This window comes from Oryx dammah, unplaced genomic scaffold (assembly GCF_014754425.2).
Source record: "Oryx dammah isolate SB20612 unplaced genomic scaffold, SCBI_Odam_1.1 HiC_scaffold_27, whole genome shotgun sequence".
Classification (NCBI taxonomy): Eukaryota; Metazoa; Chordata; class Mammalia; order Artiodactyla; family Bovidae; genus Oryx; species Oryx dammah.
In genome coordinates, this window is record NW_024070211.1 from 11766377 (window position 1) to 11785510 (window position 19134).

Genomic DNA, 19134 nt, shown 5'->3' on the forward strand with positions numbered 1-19134 from the left:
TCTGAGTTAATTTTTGTGTATGATGTTAGATAAGGGTCCAACTTCATTCTTTTGCATTTGGATGTCCAGTTTTCCCAGCACACATGGGGTATATTTTTAGAATATTATATTTCTAAGTATTGGTCATATAGAGAAATGCAATTGATTTTTGTGTGAATAGACTAATGTCTTATATCCATCCACCTTGATAAACTTTCTTTTTTTATTGAAGTATAGTTGGGTTACAGTCTTGTTAGTTTCAGGTATATAATATAATGATTTGATATTTTTCTAGATTATAGACCATGGAAAGTTATTACAATATTATTGGCTATATTCTCTGTGCTGTATATTACATCCCTGTGGCTTTTAAAATTTATAACTGGTAGTTTGTACCTCTAAATCCTTTTCATCTATTTTGCCTTTCTTCCTACCCCTTGCCCCTCTGGCAAAACCTAGTTTGTTCTCCATGTCTGTGAGTCTATATCTGTATTGTTATATTTGTCTATTTGTTTGACTCTTTAGGAGCTACTCATAATGTCATTTTTCTTCCTTTAGTTTGTTAGTGAGGTGAGTGACAGTTTTAGATTTTCCCTTTTTTCCCTTAAAAAAATTATTTATTTTTAATTGGAGGATAATTGCATTACAATATTGTGTTGATACATTTTCTAATGTTAAAATAACCTTCCACTCCTGGGGTAAAATCGACTTGGTCTGATGCGTAATATTTTTTTTATGAATTATTGGATTTAGTATATTTATAATATAGTTCAAGATTCTAAAGCTGTATTCCCCAGTGGGATTGGCCTGTAATTTTTCTTTTTTGTGTTATCTTTGTCTGGTTTCTGGTATCCAGATTCTACTCGTCTTATAAAATGCACGGAGATCTTGTCTCTTTTCCTTATCACAGAAGATTGGAGTCATTGGCTCCAAGTCCCTGAAAGTTGGGTGGAATTCATCAGTGAAACCAAAAGAGTCCTTTTCTTTAGTTTTCTTTATGGAAACATTTAAAACTTTTAATTCAATTTATTTAAAGGAATAAAGAGCTCTTCAAGCTTTCTATTTTTAAAAGACACTTTTAGTGTTATATTTGCCTAGGAATGTGTCCATTTCATTTATGCGTTCAAGTCCATTGACTTGCATTTCTGCCTGATGTTCTCTGTGACCTTCCCTCATTAAATTTAACTACAGTCCTGCATGCTGCTGCTGCTAAGTCACTTCAGAAGTGTCTGACTCTGTGCGACCCCATAGACGGCAGCCCACCAGGCTCCCCCGTCCCTGGGGTTCTCCAGGCAAGAACACTGGAGTGGGTTGCCATTTCCTTCTCCAGTGCGTGAAAGTGAAAGTGAAGTCGCTCAGTTGTATCCGACTCTTAGCGACCCCATGGACTGCAGCCTACCAGGCTCCTCCGTCCATGGGATTTTCCAGGCAAGAGTACTGGAGTGGGTTGCCATTGAGCTGTTAATCAACTCTTCATCTTACAAACAAGGAAACAGAGATGCAGAGAGGAGAATCACTTGTCTGGGTCAAACCGCCAGAAGGTGGCAGAGTCAGGATTTAAATGCAGGTATCTTTGAATTGCAAATTGCTGTATCACGCAGGTCTGGTGGACCGGGTAGGATTTGGGTTGGCAGAGTCGGGAAGCAAAGGCATCTATGATGAGGTAAATGCACAGAGCATGTGAAAATGTAAATGCGTGTGTAAATGCACATTTCACAACCTGGCGAGGCCTGCTTGGGCGGAAAACTCAAGTGGGTTTTGGGGGGAGTGGGAGGTGGGGATGCTGTGGGCACACATCTTGCTGCTGAGTCCTAGGGAGAGACGGAGAGAGGCAGGAAACACGGGCTTTGCACCCAAGCAGCTCACTGCCTAGTTGGGAAGTGAGATGGACCCAGGAGATTCAGCACTGGGCTAACTGCTGGCGGAGCAGTGGGGAAAATGTGTTGCCATAGTCTTGAGAAGATACACCTTTGGGCAGGGGAGGCCAGGGTTTCAGCTGAGATGGATAAGATCTGATGGACGGTGAGGAGGGGTGGACACTGAAGGCAGGATGCTGGACGCAGGGGGAAGGTGTGGCGGCTGGGAAGCTCAAGATGTATTCAGGAGACTGAAACTCAGTCTTAAGGCTTCTCTCTTTCTTTATGCTGCGTCCTGGTCTAGCCGCTACTTTTCTTTTCCTAACAGTGAGGCCAGATTTTTGTGGTTTAGAACCATGTTGATTAGATTCAACCTCAGTATGGAAATTTTAAATAGGGACTTCCCATGCTGAGTAAATGTTGAGCTGGGATGTTCCCAAGTTGTTGGAATGTGCCCCTGTGGATTCTGATCCTGCCCTGAAACCCTCAAACCCTCTGGGTTCTCATCCTTCCAGAGGTCTTGACTGCTATGGGAACCAGAGGGTTCCAGCCAAATGGTTTGTCAAATAAATGCCCCTTATTTGACACCGCAAATGCCCTCTTATCAGGAAGAGGAAATCAGAGGAAGACAGTAGGGTCCTGGAGTCAGATGGGCTGAGCATGAATCCTAATGCTGCCACTTAAGCAGCAGGACACTCAAGCCTTCTGGCCTCAGAATATAGAGTGGGTTGCTATGCACTCCTCCAGGAGATCTTCCTGACCCAGGTATCAAACCTGTGTCCCTTACGTCTCCTGCATTGGCAGGTGGGTTCTTTACCTCTAGCGCCACCTGGGAAGCCCATACAAGTGAAAGTGTTAGTCACTCAGTTGTGTCTGACTCTTTGTGACCCCGTGGACTGTAGCCTGCCAGGCTCCTCTGTCCATGGAATTCTCCAGGCAAGAATACTGGAGTGGGTAGCCAGCCCCTGCCCCAGGGGATCTTCCCAACTCAGGGGATGAACCAGGTCTCTTGCATTGCAGGCAGATTCTTTACCCTGTAAGCCACCAGGGAAGCCCCTGTGTAATAAGGGGAATAACAATAACACCTACATCACAGGGATATTCTAAGGAATGCATGGCTTAAGAACCATGCCAGGCATATGAAAGCCCTCAGTATGTTAGATATTGTTAGCTATTGTTACAGGTTGTGTTTCTTTAAAGTTGCTTGCTAATTGCAAATAGTAAGGAGAAGTATAGTGTGTGCTGTTGGTTGCATAACTGGTGGCCTGTCTTCATCAAGGGTGGATGGGAATTGGAGGAAGTGCCTATCTTTGAGGGAAGTCTGAGGATCCTTATTTTCAAATGAGGAAACCGAGGTCCAGAGAGGTCGAGTGACTTGAGTCAGAATTCACATTCAGGCTCCTCTGACTCCACACCCAGTGTTCTTTCCTCTGGGCCTCCAGTCCTCCCCGCAAAACATCAGCTGTCCAGTGGTTCAGTTCAGTTGCTCAGTCGTGTCCAACTCTTTGCAGCCCCATGGACTGCAATACACCTGGCGTCCCTGTCCACCACCAACTCCTGGAGTTTACTCAAACTCATGTTCATTGAGTCAGTGATGCCATCCAACCATCTCATCCTCTGCTGTCCCCTTCTCTTCCTGCCTTCAATCTTTCCCAGCATCAGGGTCTTTTCAAATGAGTCAGGTCTTCGCATCAGGTGGCCAAAGTATTGGAGTTTCAGCTTCAGCGTCAGTCCTTCCAGTGAATATTCAGGACTGATTTCCTTTAGGATGGGCTGGTTGGATCTCCTTGCAGTCCAAGGGACTCTCAAGAGTCTTTTCCAACACCACAGTTCAAAAGCATCAATTCTTTGGCGCTCAGCTTTCTTTATAGTCCAACTCTCACATCCATACATGACTCCTGGGAAAACCATAGCTTTGACTAGATGGACCTTTGTTGGCAAAGTAATGTCTCTGCTTTTTAATATGCTGTCTAGGTTGGTCATAATTTTTCTTCCAAGGAGCAAGCATCCAGTGGTTACTCCCCCAAATTATCCCATAATCATTACGGAGCTGGAGAAAGCCAAGGCCAAGGATCTTGTGTGTGTGTGTGTGTGTGTGTGTGTTAGAGAGAGAGAGAGATCCCATGGGGATGCATGGGTGAGAAGAGTAAGGACATGTCTTCTCTGGGCCCAGGGAATGGAACATCTTCCTGGCAGCATCATCATTCATCATCCTTTGTCCTCTGGTGGTCTTGTCTGGAGAACATCTTGTTGCTCTCGGACTCACCTGGAAGCTGCCCAGATTTGGCTCTGGCTTCTTCCCAACCAGTGGGGACATTTGTTTGTCTTCGGCCTTTGCCAGATGATTCCATGCCTACTTGTGAGGCCGTATCAGAGCTTTCAGCCTTTCAAGATCTCTGAGATGAGCTGCTGGATTTTCTGTCTGGAGAGCTCACTGTGGAGCTGTCAACACAGTTTCCCTGAAGAACACTGAGGACCCCCTCATCTCTGAGATCTTTGAACCGGCAGAAGTCTTTTTTTGCTTGAAATTTGTGTGCTTGTCTTGTGTGCTTGTTGTGGATGCTCTTTAGAATTGTCATGTCTTAGACCAGGATCCAGTGGTGGAGAAGGACCCGGGCAGAAAGGCCACCTCTTGTCAACCATCTGGCCTGGCTTTCTGAAACTCAAGGGGATCCTCCTTTTCCTGGAAACTCCCAATGATGTCCACAGCCCCATCTGCAGGTGCTCATGTACCAGGCACTGGGCTGGGTGCTGTATATACATAATCTTGGTATAGAATCTGCCTGCAGTGCAGGAGACACAGGAGACCCGGGCTTGATCCCTGGGTCGGGAAGATCCCCTGGAGAAGGGAATGGCCACCCACTCCAGTATTCTTGCCTGGAGAATCCCATGGACAGAGGAGCCTGGCGGGCTACAGGCCACAGGGTCACAGGAGTCACACACGACTGAAGTGACTTAGCATGCATGCACACTGAATGTTTATATCATCATATTGGAGAGTAACAGTTTTAATCTTCATTTGCCGTATGAAAAGGGAAATTTCTGGAGAGTAAGTAACACCCCCAAGGTTACATGCAGAACTGGGATTTGATCTGAAGCCTGTCTGACACCAGATCCTGTCTCTTAATTGCCATAGTATACTGTATTCCCCTGAGGATATTTCATGAAACAAACAGTCTGTGGTGAAAGACGGAGGTGAAACCTTGCTATTCCCACCCATCTCTTGGAGATTTAAAATACTAACTTGTTGGAAGCCCTAGGAGGTTTCACAGGGGAAAACAACCTACTTATTTTTATTTAAACCAGAATTTCACAAACTCCTTTAAAACACAGAACCCCTCCCCATGATCCTTCTCTTTGTTGAATGCGTGAGTCATCGGGCACGACCAGTATTTTCTGGAACACACTTGGGCAGCCACTGCTTTAGGCAAATCTCTCCTCTTCAGATCTCAGTTTCTCTACCTGAAAAATGAAGGTCTTGAGGCATTTGACCACAAATGTGTAATGGGTGGGCTTCCCTGGTGGCTCAGACAGTAAAGAATCTGCCTGCAATTCAGAAGACCTGGGTTCGATCCCTGGGTAGAGAAGATGCCCTGGAGAAGGAAATGGCAACCCACCCCAGTATTCTTGCCTGGAGAATTCCATGGACAGAGCAGCCTGGTGGACTACTATCCATGGGGTCACAAAGAGTCAGACATGAGTAACTCACACACATACATACACATACACGTGTGTAACTGGTGCGTGGTTTGCCCTCCAGCTGTAAGCAACTGGAAATCTGGATAAAATGTGTGAAACAGTTGTTTTCAGACATTGGGCACCAGGCAGTCCTCCACTGTGATTCCTGAGAAAAGCAAAACAAACCGAAGCGCCTGCCTCGCATTGCCCCTCTACCTTGAGGCAGCTTTCAAACCTCGGCACAGGAAGTGGAACCCAAGCAGGGCCCGCAGTCTCCCTGATTTGAGGAGGCAGAGATTGGAGTTTGGGGAGGGTGGTGGTGTCTGTCTGGGTATTGCATTCATTCCACCCATTAGTCAAGACTGGGAATTAAGAGTCCAGACCTGATGGATGGATATGAATTCACCGGGCATCAGGGGAGAGTGGTGCAGAGGAAGACCATGTGTGAAGACTTGGGAAGGGAGGCCCGCTGGGAGTCCTGCACCTGCCCCTGCGGGCTCAGAGCTGGGCAGAGAACAGTGGTGAGACATGCAGAGAAAGCCCCTGCACCGCAGCCAGGCCAGGAGGAGGGAATACGTGCTGAGTGTGTGGGAGTGAGTGTTGGAAGCTAGGTGTGGCTGAGTGGGGCTGTTCCTCCATCCCAGGACCTGACCAGGGGGACCAGGGTGGGATGTTCTTGGGGAGGCTGGCCAGGAGAGCTGGGGAGTAGTGGTCCATGGGGAAGGGATGGTTTTCTGGAGTGTGGGGCAGCGTGATCCTCTCCACCTGCTCCCCATGGGCTGAGCTGCCACCCAGGCTGACAATGGAAATGCTTGCGCTGGAGAAACGCCTCTATTCAGGTGCTTCCCATTCATCTGTAGAGGGGGTGGCAACGGCAGCTAATTTCAGGACTTGCTTGTCTTTGAATGGGGTGATTGCTGGGAGTTGTCAGTGTTCCAGACTGTTCCCTGGGAGAAAGAGGGGGAGGAAGGAGGGGATGTCGTGGGCTCTGCTGAGCGCTGCCCCCTGCAGGCTGAAGTCACAGAGTGGGCCCTCGCTGGGGAGCCCAGGAGGGTGAGGGGACGAGGGATCCCAGCCGCAGGGCTGGGCCAGAAGGGCCTCCAGAGGGCACGTGACCCGATCCCCTCATTCTACCAATGGGAAGACCGGGATGCCCCAGGGAAGGGGCTCGTCCAGGGTCACCCAGGGCGGCCCAGCCAGCTGCCTGGCTCCAGCAAACAACCCGGGCACCCTCCACGCTGGCTGTGCTCCCATCACTCCCACGGCCCCCTGAGTCCACGTGGGGTTCCCCTGGCTGGGGCCTGTGCACGTCAGGAGTCCCCTTTCCCTTTCTCTGGCTGCAGGAGACCAGCGAGGCGGTGGGGTCACTGAGGCCAGCAGCCTCCTGGGGGGCTCACCGCGGCGGCCGTGTGGCCGGAAGGGCTCCCCGTATCACACGGGGCAGCTGCACCCCGCTGTGCGTGTGGCCGACCTCCTGCAGCACATCAACCAGATGAAGACGGCCGAGGGCTACGGCTTCAAGCAGGAATATGAGGTGCCTGGCCCCGTCCAGCTGGGACCCCTCCCAAGGGCCTTCCCTGGCTCCTCCTCACTGTGGACCCTGGCAGCCCTCAGCTGGTTCCTGGATGGATCCTTGCCCTGACAGTCCCCATCTCAAGCTAATTTCTTGGCCTTGACCTTGGCCCTAGTCTCAGCCTGACCTGGTTTCTCCCTCATCCTAACCCTGACTTAAAAAGTGTCTGAATCTTATGTCGGTCTCCGTCTGGACCCTGCCAGGATGCTTTTTCTATCCCTGATGTGGACCTGACCACCAACCTGACCCTCCAGCCTAAACCCCAGTGTAACTTTGACCCTAACTTTCATCCTAAGCTCCGTTTGAGTTCTGACTTGAATCCCATCCTACCTCCGTCTGGGCTTAATTTGACCCTCAAAATTTTACCTTTGTCCCAGCTCAGACCTGGATTTGACCTAAACCTAACCTTCATTCTGAAATGTCTCTGAACTATAATTACCTCTTTCCCCCTCTTTTTCTCACTCCTCTCCCCACACTGCTTGGTATTAAACTTAGTCCCTCACATATAAAGGAATATACAGTGACTTCATCTCAGGCCCCAAGTTTAACCCTGAACCTGGCCCTTACCGTGGTCCTACCTCCTTCTGCTGACAGGGTCGGGCTCTTGGGAGGGGAGGGGCTTCCCTCCCCCAACTAACTACGCCTTTCCCTTCTGGCAGAGCTTCTTTGAAGGCTGGGATGCTACAAAGAAGAAAGACAAGGTCAAGGGTGGCCGACAGGAACCGATGCCTGCCTGTGAGTCCTGCAGGAGGGCCTGCGATCGGGGGGGCAGTGGGTGGGAGGAAGCAGGAAGAGGGAGAAGAGCAGAGTGAGCCGTTTATGGAGGGCCTGTCGCAGGCTGGGCTGTGCGCTGAGCACCATGCTCCTCATCTGACTTAGTGTTCTCAGCAGTCCTGTGATGTGGGATGTAGTAGAACTCCCACTTTACAGATGAAGAAACTGAGGCTTGAGAGGTTAAGCCCCCCTCCCGGGGTCACAAAGCTGATACTTGCCAGAGCAGCACCGGGCCTCAGGCCTCCTTGACACTGTAGCCCCGACTAACCACTGGCCTGTCCTACCTCCAGTGATACGGAGGGCCCGCTGGTCGGCCCTGAGTCTCTAGGTTCCCTAACTGCCCTGCCTGTGCCCCGGCTCTGGCCTCCAGGAAGCCTCCCCCCTACTGCCCGGAGCTGGACTCCCCAGCTCAGCCCCTGCCCGCCCCATGGCCACGTGCTCTGTGTTTCCAGACGATCGGCACCGAGTGAAGCTGCACCCGATGCTGGGAGACCCCGACGCCGACTACATCAACGCCAACTACATAGACGTGAGTGCCTTGCCCTGTTGCGTCCGCCGACTGGCCCTGGCCACTCCAGGCTCACTGTCCTGGCGGGGCGGGACCCGGCAAAGAAGAAGTTGGGGTTCACGTGGCTGGATTTCTGAGCGCCCCCACCTCCTGCAGTCAGTGCCAGGGAGCTCAGCAGAGGGGAGGACAGGGTGGGCAGAGGCTCTCAGGAGGGCTTCCCTGGGGTGGGGGTGTGAGTGAAGCAGAATGGAGGCAAGAGGGCAGACAGTCAGGCTTAGACGTGAGGACAGGTCCCCTCTTGGTGACGGGCCCCAAGGCTGGAGGTGGGGTTCTCATGGCACACAGTCAGGCTGAGTCAGGCAGGGGCTGGACTGTGAAGGCCTCGAATGGCAGGCTGAGGAGCTGGGCTTTTTTCCTAGGGCCATCAGGGAGCATTGGAAGTGTTGGACTGTGGCAAACTCAGGTTAATTGACCATATACTGTGTGCCAAGCACTGTGCTAAGCACTTTCTGCCAAATATTTAATTGTCTATAATCCCGACAACCACCCTATGTTGTGGTCAGCATCGTGGCCTCACTTTACAGGTGAGGAAAACTGGGGCTCAGAGAAGTGAAGCTACTTTTCCTCTAGGTGACCCAGCTAGCAAGTGGTCAAGAGGGGAGCCGCATCTCAGCTGGTCAGGGTCTCCAGAGCCTTTGCTGCTGATGACAAGGCTGTCCTGCTAGCCGTAGCAGCTACTGGTCAGGGGGAGGGGCTGGAGACAGGGCAGGCAGCCAGGGGGGCCTGGGCTTGGTTGTGAAGAAGAGGCGATGAACTGCTTCCCAAGTGTGGATGAGAGTGGGACAGGACAGGCCCAGGGACGCTGATCAGACTCCCCGACCGGCAGCAAGTCAAGTGTGCAGAGAGTCACTTACTCGTTCATTGGATGTTAAGTATATTTTGAGCAGCTACTGTGTACCAGGCATCGTGCTGGCCACCGGGAACACACCTGTGAAAAAGGAGACATAGTCCCTGCTTCCCTTGAATCCGTAGATTCTAGTCGGGGAGGCTCGTAAACATACAAGTGGAATGAATTCAGGTTAGATGGGCAATCACAGGCCAGGAAAGAGGAGTGAATGACTTTCTCAGCATTGTACCGCAAAGGTAGTGGTGGGGCCAGCTTTAGCCGTGTTGGGCTGCATGGAGTCAGAGGGCTTGCGCTGGCTTTGGGTGGCTGGAGAGGGAAGGGAAGGGTAATCTCAGGCAGGACCAGTGTGCCAGGTCAGAGGTGTATCCGGGAGCAGGGGGCGATCAGGGACGGTGGAGGTGACCTCTCTTCTCCTTCTTCACTTCCTCCTGGTGGCCAGATGCGCTCGCCCATATTTGCCAGAATCCCTTGCTTTCTCCCCCACCCACCCCCTCTCCCACCCTCTCCCCAGGCTGCAGTATGGTCCGACCTGGCCTTGCCTCTCAGACTTAGGCAGCTACGGGGACAGGGACAGGGGCCTTGCCTCGGGGTCCTCAAGGCCCTAGTCGGCTTCTCCTGGGGCCCCGCCAGGGCCCTGCCCCTGCCCTTCTCTTGCCCAGGCCCGGCCACCCGTCTCTGCTCTGCCACGCCTGCTGGGCATCACCCATTCCAGCCACTCCTGTGCTCTGCCGTCCACCTCCATCTGCCTCTGGCCTAATATCTGTCTCTTTTGCTTTGTCCTGTTCCCTCACTGGAATCATTAAGATTCGGATAAACCGTGAAGTAAGTATCTCTCTCCCGTTTCCTCCTCCTCCTGTCTGTCTGACCGGCCGTATCGCAGGCTCTCTCGCGGTCTCTGGCTGTCTCTCTCTCTCTCTCTCTCTCGTCTCTGTCTTCCTGCTCCTCCACTGTGTGCCCAGCACCAACCGTCCACGTCAGCAGCCTGGCCAGGGGCCGCCGGGGCTGGAAGTTTGACACGACCCCTGTTGTAAACAATGCCCTCCATCTCCTCTACCCTAAGCGGGGGCCTGCAGTGTCTGGGTGCCTCCCCAGGCCCCGGCCATCTCCCCGGCCAACACCTCTGTCTTCCTTCTCCCCAGCTCCCTGTGCCCGATGAGTCCTCATTAGCCACACCTTCTGTGGGCCTGGGAGGGGTCGGGTGGGAGGAGCTGCCCTGGGTGCCCTGTCCTCCCGCTGCTTGGGGGTCCCGGGGATGGCCCCAGGCGCTCCCCTTTCGTAGTAGTTTCCCTTGTGTTCCAGTCCCTTTGTGGTCAGTTTGCTTGAAACTCAACCCTCACCGCTTTGCCCTCAAATTTAGCCCTAATTTGAATGTTTTATTTTGGGGGAGCAGTTGGGTATTTTATAATTTTGCTATGTGTGGGCCTTATAAGAATTAAAAAAAAAATCCATCTAGCAGAGTCCTCTTATTTGATTTTTCAAATCTAACTTTTGTAATAGTTGGTGGGATTTTTGGGGGGATACCTTGTCTATTTTATCTTCTTTTTTTCTTTTACAAATATATGCCTGGCTTTTTTATGATTGGAAAAATACAGCTCATTATTAGACTTTCAGACGACAGGTATATGCTTGGGGCCTTGCACTAATATGTAAAGTGTAAGGTCCCTGCTGTCACATCTGCTAAAGATGGAAGTTGTTCCTCATGTGCTCCTAGATACCCTCTGCCTTGTTTTGAGTTTCTTTACCCAGTTGATTTGTAAAGTTGCTAAACTTAAATGAAATGTAAGACCCACAGAAGGCAATGGATGTACTCAGCCTTAGCAACCCCATTAGGAGGTGATGAATATAGATCATTATATATATACATTTTTACTTAAAAACTTGTTTTATTTTAAATTTTTTGGCCACATGGCACGGCCTATGGGAATCTTAGTTTCCCAATCAGTTTCCCAATCCGGGATTGAATCCATGCTCCCTGCATTGGGAGTGTGGAGTCTTAACCGCTGGCCGGCTGAGCAAGTCCCTAGATCGTTCTACGTTTTTACATCTCAATCTCCATACAACGCATTCATTTAGTTGTTGCCAGACTCTTAGGAAATATCCTGAGGGGACATGGCTTATTTCATTTTCAAAGGCCTGCTACCAAAAACATTATTGGCTGAGTATGTGCTCTGTGCCAGGCACTTGTGGCACCTCATGTCATCTTTGCCACACTCTATGAGGTTGAGACCTGCATTTGGCAGATGACAAAACTGAGGCTTAAAAAGACTGAGTGGCTTACTCACGGCCCCAAGGCTTTGGATTAGCAGAGCCGGGGCCTCAAATTCAACCTGAGCCCTGTACCCTTACGTGAGACCCCACCCACCCTTACATGAGACTTTGGATCTCTCTCTTTGGGGGCATTGGGATGCCCCAGGGGCCTTGCCCACTGTGCAGGTAGTCAGTCTCCTAGATCTGCCCTCTCAAAGGCACCAGGGAGGGGCGAGTGTCTGCCCGGGAACAGGCTCCTAGGACATGCTGATGCCCCAGAGTAGGAGCACCCCTGCTCTCTAATCCTGGTCTCTAAAGCGGGTGTGCTCAAGGTGGTCTCCTTATCTTCCTTTAACATCTGATCATTTAAAACTTTCCATTTCACTGTCCTCTGTGTGATGTATTGTGCAGTAATGCACATGTGCAACTAAAAAGTGAATATACAGATATTGAAAGCCATCTGTCTGAAAAATTATTGAGCTGTTTGCTGTATGTGTTGATTAGCAGTTGGGTGCTGGCAATATGCTGGGCACTGGAGACTCTGGCTCTCGTGTGAGAGTCTCAAGCAAACTGGCTTTAGGTGGAGTAGCCTGTTCCCAGCTTGACTGAGGCTAGGGGTGGAGGGCAACACTGGCAGCACCTCTGCCAAGCGCCCCCTCTGACCTGTTGCCCAGTAGCTCCCCTAAAGACATGAAGCAGAGGCGTGGCTGGGGAGACAGTGGGAAGGAGTTAGGCTAGAGCTGGAGAGGTTCCGGTAGTGAGGGCTAAGTGACTCTGGGAGGCTCTTCAGTCTTGGTAACTTTGACTATGTTTTGGTCATTTTCATGGGAACGTGTAGGTATACAGCACGTGCCTGTCTTGGTATTATCTTCATATTCTGGAGGAGGACAGAGGCTTAGAGAGTCAGAGAGCCTGGCTACTCCAAGTGTGTTTTGAGGCCCCGCCTTGGCATCACCTGGGATCTGGTTGGAAATGCACAATCCCAGGCCCTGCCCAGACCATCTGAATCTGAATCTGCCTTTTAACAAGATCTCCAGGAGATTTGCATGCACATTAAAGCCTGAGAAGTGCCTGCTTAGTGCCTAGAATCACACAGTTACTACCTGGCAGCAGAGACCCAGCTCAGCCTAACCCAAGACTCGTATTGTTAACTCCTGTCGTACACTGCTGTCTGCCCAGTAATTCTTGATGTTCACACCATTGAGACCTTCAGTGATACTTGTTGACATTTAAAGTGGTAGCAGTAATAATGGCGACTATTGATTAAGTACGGGCTTTGTGTTTGCCATGTGCCAAGTCCTTAATGTATGTAACTTTACCCTTCCCAGCAGCCCAAGGAGATAAATACTATACTTATTCCCGTTGTATAGATGTGAAAATACAGACATAGAGAAATAAAGGGATTCGCCCAGCACTTAGCAGGAGTTGTGTAGAATTGGGATTTGTGCTCTGGCAGTCTGACTGCAGGGCCCCTTGGGCCTGGGAAGCCCACCAGGTCAAAGGATTTGCTGGGAGCTGTGTTGAGGGTGTGAACTGGAGGCCAGTGGCTGATCTCTTACTTATCCCATGCTTGCAGTGCTTCTTACTTATTCTGTGTCACCTGCATTGATTCCCTGGGTGTCTCATGTGGGCAAGATCTCATGGGTGGGTCCCGCCTCAGGGTGGGAGTGGAGTCTGGCTGGTTCCACTTCTCAGCCTGGGGGCTCTGGGGATGGAAGATGAAAGTGGCTCCTGGCCTCTTTTGCAGGAGACAATACAGGTAAAGTGCTTAGCACAGTATGTGTCCATAACAGGGCCTCAAACATTTATTATTATTTTAATAAATAACTATGTAAGTTATTTATTATCGCTCTTATCATTATTATTGATTTTGAAGATTAAAAAAAAAATTTTGTCTAAGGGCCATGAGCAACTCCTGCGCTCACTTGCTCCTAACCTGAAGCCTTCATTGGGCCACCCCAAGCCCTGGGTGACCAGGTCGTGGGGAGGGACATTGCCCATTCTGGTTGCCCTGAGCAGGACTGAGATAACTGACAAGACCCAGCCTGCGGCGTGGGGTTGCTTAGGGTCTCTGGGGCTTTGAGAACAGGGTAGGGTCACCCTGCAATGTATTTGTCTCTAAAGAGCAGCTGGGTTATAAGCAGATTATGGACAATTATCCCCAATTATGAAAGGGGAGACCCTCTAGGCCCATGAAGGAGTCGTGTCTTCCCTTGGGTCACGTAGCAAAGATGGGTTTAAACCCATGACCCTGGTATCCAGGCTCTACTTCCTTCCTTACTTGGGGGATGGGCAAAGGACAGGTCAAGAGGGTGGGGCACTTCCTTGAGTGGGGGCTGTGTGTGCAGCTTCTGGGAGAGAAGGGCAGAGGGGCCTGAGCAAGTGAGGGGCCAATCCTCGAGGTCTTAACACCCCCTCTTCTCCTGTTCCAGGGTTACCACAGGTCAAATCACTTCATAGCCACTCAAGGTACCTGGCACCTCTTCCCATGTTTCCCCCCAGCCCCCGCCCCAGTGTGCTGAGTGCCCTCTGCCTGCCTTCCTGCCTTCCCTGCTGATCTGCCTGCCTCCCTGTCTACCTTCCATCTGTCTGTCTGTCTGGATCTTCTGGAATCTGGACATCCATATCTGTTCCCTCTTTGTGTTTGTATCTCCCGATGTCTGCTGTCTGAGTGTAGCTCCTGGTCCACCTGTCTGTCTGCATGCAAAAGGGTCAGCCAGCCTCGGTCCTCATGGGTGTGGACTGTGCCCCTTGGTCTGGGGGCTGCCTGGGTCCCTTGGGCTGTATCTTATCCTCTCCACTGTCCATCTGTCCATCCCTCCTGGAGGCTTGTGCCATGGCCCTCCAGCTCTTCCTCCTGGGTTCCACTTAGGATGACTGGGGTCTCCAGGCAGGCTCTCCCTGATAATGACCACCCCAAGGGCCCAACAGGCATGAGTCAGCAGTTGATGGGGGTGTGTGGGGGTAAGCATGAAGCCCCCACTGGGGCTCAGGACCCTCCTGGCCTGCATCGGTGGTGTGGGGCAGCGGTGTGCTGGGCCTGGGTGGAGACCTGGCCTTAGAGACAAGCCCTCTCTGCGCCCCAGGGCCAAAGCCTGAAATGGTCTACGACTTCTGGCGCATGGTATGGCAGGAACACTGTTCCAGCATCGTCATGATCACCAAACTGGTGGAGGTGGGCAGGGTAAGTGGGGCCCTGGGGGAGGGGGCGTGGCAGGCCGGGGGCAGTGAAGAGCCCACTGAGCCTGCCCCTTGGGGCCTCCAGGTGAAATGCTCGCGGTACTGGCCGGAGGACTCCGACATGTACGGGGACATCAAGATCACGCTGGTGAAGACGGAGACTCTAGCCGAGTATGTTGTGCGCAGCTTTGCCCTGGAGCGGGTGAGTCTCCTGTGGTCACCAGACCCCTCCCAGGGTGCCTGAGAAGGTGGGGCAGGGCACACCCCCAACCCCCCCAGCCCAGGAGTGGAGGGTGGGGGTGGCATTCTGCATCCTGAGCAGGGCAGCCACAGCGCCTCACAGGGGGCACTGTGAAAAGATGGAAAGGTGGCCGTCTTGACTGGTGACTGCAAGAGAAAGTCAAGATGATGACCATGGTGTGAATGTAGAGAACGATGAGGACCATGAGGATAACTGCCAGGTGCCGATCCTGCTCTGTGCCAGGCGCTGTGCTCAGCCCATTACACATATTGTTTCAGCCCTGCTTCAGTCTGTGGGTTAGGCCTTTGCTATTAGACCCATTTTACAGATAGGGAAAGTGAGGCTCAAGAGTGGTTACATCACTCATGAAAAGCCCCAGGTGAGGGATGGCACAGTCCTATTTGACTGTCTATAAAATCCTCAGGAAAGATAGTTTTCTCCCTTTGAACTAAGACTGGGAGCATCAAAATGGTCTCTTAGGGCAGCTGTGTAGCAGGTGGTGGAAATGGGTGACTTACAGAGCAGATGTGGCACCAGGCAGATCTCGGCCCAATCCCTGCCTAATGTGTGTCTTGGCTTCGGGCAGGCGGTTTCTCATCTTTGAGGCTTAGGTTTCTTGCTTGTACAATGAGTCATTAATACCCACCTCGTGAGTCTCATTGGGGTGAACTGAGTTCCTGCGGTGAGATGCTCACTCCCGTGCCTGGCACACTGCAGGTGTCTGGTAGACGCTGGCAGGGGCTCTGACTGTCACTTCTGTTGTCTCCCCAGAGAGGCTACTCTGCCCGCCACGAGGTCCGGCAGTTCCACTTCACGGCCTGGCCGGAGCACGGCGTCCCCTACCACGCCACGGGGCTGCTGGCCTTCATCCGGCGTGTGAAGGCCTCCACGCCCCCTGACGCTGGGCCCGTGGTCATCCACTGCAGGTGGGGTGCTGGGGAGCCCAGGGAGAAGGGGGTGGGGAATGGGGTTGTTTGAGGTTCCTAAGGGAGACTGGGCCCGAGTCCATCCTGCTCAGAGGCAGAGGACGGGGAGAATGACCTCCTGATGCCCTTTGCCCTTTGAGCTTTGGCTCTGGGATTGGCACCATCGTGTGCACACCAAGTGTAGCTTATTATTATGGGCTATTGTAATAAAAAGTAAGCTTTAGGAATTTCCCCAATTTCACTGTGAAGGACTCAGCACTACTCAGATCAAGAAACAGAACATTAACAGAACCCAGAAGTCCCTGGAGCTCTCTTGTGGCCTGTACCCCACCTCTTCCCTTCTAGAGTGATCGCTCTCCTGACTTCTAAGTCTGAGATTCATTGTGCATGCTTTTGAACTTTGTATCAGTGGAATCACACATCAGGTGCTCTTTGGAGTCTGACTTTCTCTCAGCCTTATGCTTGTAAGGTTCATCCATATTGTACCTGATTCCACTGCATGAACAAACCGCCGTGTGCTTATCCATTCTGCTGTGGGGAGGCATTTGGGTGGTTTCCAGCTTTGAGCTGTTATGAACAGTGCTGCTAAGGACATTCTCTTACATGTCTTTTGGCTGACACACACACTCGCATTTCTGGGAGGTAAGTATGTAGGAGTGGAATTGCTCTGTGAATGTTCAGCCTTACTGGATACTGTGGGCAGTTTTCCAAAGTGGTTTCACTAATTCCAGTCCCTATCAGTGGCACATGGGATACCCATTGGCTGTGTGTCCTGGCCAACCCGTCGCTCTCACCATTTTCAAGCTTGAGATCTTGGTGTCATTTCTGTCCTCCCCACTCCTCTCAACTCTGCTCTACCTGGTGCTAAATGTAAGGATTCCAGAGATGGGTTCGACCCCATCTAGCTCTCAAGGAGCTCACAGTGAGGTAGGGAGATAGCCCTATAAACAGTGAACACGGAGCAGAGAAGGGGGTTTTGGTAAGAGTCCACCCAGATTGCTCTGGGAACTCAAAAGCCTGACATTTCCTGGAGGCTCCACTGACTATGGGATTAAGTGTGTAGGGCTTTGAAGGATGTGTAGGAGATTTCCAGACATCCAGGAGACCAGAACATTCTTGGGTTACGCTGAGCATCACTTTTGTTCCTCTTCCCCCATCACGGCTGCCAAGCTGAGCTGGTTTCAGGTCTGCATTCTCCCCACCCTTCCTTTCCTCTCCATCCCCAAGGCCCAGCTCCCCCTCTGTCCTCTGCCACTTTCCCTGGAACTCTTCTGGCAGCCTCCTCCCAGGCTCCGCCATGTCCCCCATCGCCTGTGTGGTGGAGATATGACCCAGGGCCCCAGGTCTCCTCTCTTCTTCTTCGCGGTCTTGGGCTCCCTCCCCAAGCCTCTGACCTGGCCGCGGGTGCTCTCTCCACAGCGCAGGCACTGGCCGCACAGGGTGTTACATCGTTCTGGATGTGATGCTGGACATGGCGGAGTGTGAGGGCGTCGTGGACATCTACAACTGCGTGAAAACCCTCTGCTCCCGGCGCGTCAACATGATCCAGACCGAGGTGGGGGTGCAGCCCTCCCCCCACAGCCCCTCCAGGACAAGAGTCCCTCATGTAGGAGCTCAAAGCTGGTGGAGGGTGTCAGAAAGGTGTCCTAGGATGTCCCCTTGTCCCTTCCCATCCCTGGACTTGGCCTGCCAGCCTCTTTTTTTTTTTTTTAATTTATTTTTGTTGAAGTCAGTTGATTTGGATGAGATGGTTGGATGGCATCACCGAGGCAGTGGACATGAACTTCGGGAAACTTTGGGAGATGGTTCAGGGAAGCTTGGCATGCTGCAGTCCATGGGGTCGCGAAGAGTCAGACGTGACCTGGTGACTGAAGAACAGCGTAGATGATTTACAATGTTGTTGATTCCTATTGTACAGCAAAGTGATCTGGTTATACATATATACATTCTTCTTTTGAATATTGCTTTCTATAATGGTTTATCATAGGATATCTTTTAAGACTGTAGAATGATTGCTTTGCAATGTTGTGGTGTTAGTTTCTGCTGTTCAACCGCATGAATCAGCCGTAAGCAAACATATATTCCCTCCCTCTGAAGCCTCCCTCCCCATCACAGACCATCCCATACCTCCAGGTCATCACAGAGCTGCCAGCCTCTCAGGGTCTTCCCAAGCTCAGCTCCACTATGTTCTCTTGGGTGAGGTCACACAGCACTGGGCCCAGGTCATAAGTTCTACAGTCAAGACGTAATGCTTATTGGGTTTGTCTCCTCTCTAGATGTGTGACCCTGGGCTGTCCCCTCACCTTCAGAGCTTCTCGTAGGGTTATTCTGGGATGAAACGTGAGATCAATGAGCAAATATCTGTGGAGGCTGTTTCAAGTATGGTGGGTCCCACGTGTAGTATCACATGGTTGGATTCCACCTCAGAGCACCCCAGCTGCAACTTTGAACTTGCCTCCTCCTGACCCTGAAGTCTCTCACTTCTGCTCCCCTCCTGGTTCCTCATATTCTCTCCTGTTGTTCCAGGAGCAGTACATCTTTATCCATGATGCAATCCTGGAGGCTTGCCTGTGTGGGGAGACCACCATCCCTGTCAGCGAATTCAAGGCCACATATAAGGAAATGATCCGCATTGACCCTCAGAGTAACTCCTCCCAGCTGCGGGAGGAGTTCCAGGTGGGGCATGAGTATATGTGTATAGGTGTGGCTTGTGAGTGAGTGAGTGAGCATGTGTGTGGCAGTGGGAGGTCCTCAGTGCTGTAGGGGGCTTCCCTGGTGGCTCAGACGGTAAAGAATCTGCTTGCAATGTGGGAGACCTGGCTCCGATCCCTGGGTTGGGAAGATCCCCTGGAGAAGGGAAAGGCTACCCACCTGAGTATTCTTGCCTGGAGAATCCCATGGACAGAGGGGCCTGGTGGGCTGCAGTCCATGGGGTCCCAAAGAGTCAGACACGACTGAGCGACTAAACAGCAACAAGAAGAACAAGAGGAAGAAACGGGGACCCCATAAGCCAGGACGCCCAAAGCATGAAGGCAGGAGGGGAGGGGAGGTGGCCCAGAGTCCTCGGCTTACCCCTGTGCCAGCTGTTCCTTGCCAGGGCTGGGAAGGTGACCATCTGTGCCAGGGCTCCGGAGTCCGCTTTGTGGATGATGTGGGGTTTCAGGGCTTGGCTCCTGGGAATGATCCTCACGGTGCCCTCTGAGTGTTGAAGGTGGTGCACGTGCCAGGCTTGGTGTCATCTCACTTTATTCTCCCAGCAGTCCCT

At 51.7% G+C, this 19134-nt stretch overlaps 1 protein-coding gene across 3 annotated transcripts in view; it reads left to right on the forward strand.

The window, feature by feature from the left end:
• The window catches only part of PTPRU (protein tyrosine phosphatase receptor type U), an 86579-nt gene that overhangs the window by 59097 nt on the left and 8348 nt on the right, over nucleotides 1-19134 (forward strand). For 2 of the 3 annotated variants that reach the window (XM_040229853.1, XM_040229851.1), the window contains 9 exons: nucleotides 6857-7047; nucleotides 7746-7821; nucleotides 8313-8389; nucleotides 13955-13991; nucleotides 14609-14706; nucleotides 14788-14904; nucleotides 15715-15869; nucleotides 17289-17424; nucleotides 18396-18545. In XM_040229853.1, the coding sequence (XP_040085787.1) occupies nucleotides 6857-7047; nucleotides 7746-7821; nucleotides 8313-8389; nucleotides 13955-13991; nucleotides 14609-14706; nucleotides 14788-14904; nucleotides 15715-15869; nucleotides 17289-17424; nucleotides 18396-18545 (1037 nt within the window). The remainder of the gene's footprint in view (nucleotides 1-6856; nucleotides 7048-7745; nucleotides 7822-8312; nucleotides 8390-13954; nucleotides 13992-14608; nucleotides 14707-14787; nucleotides 14905-15714; nucleotides 15870-17288; nucleotides 17425-18395; nucleotides 18546-19134) is intronic. The other variant, XM_040229852.1, reaches the window with a different exon arrangement.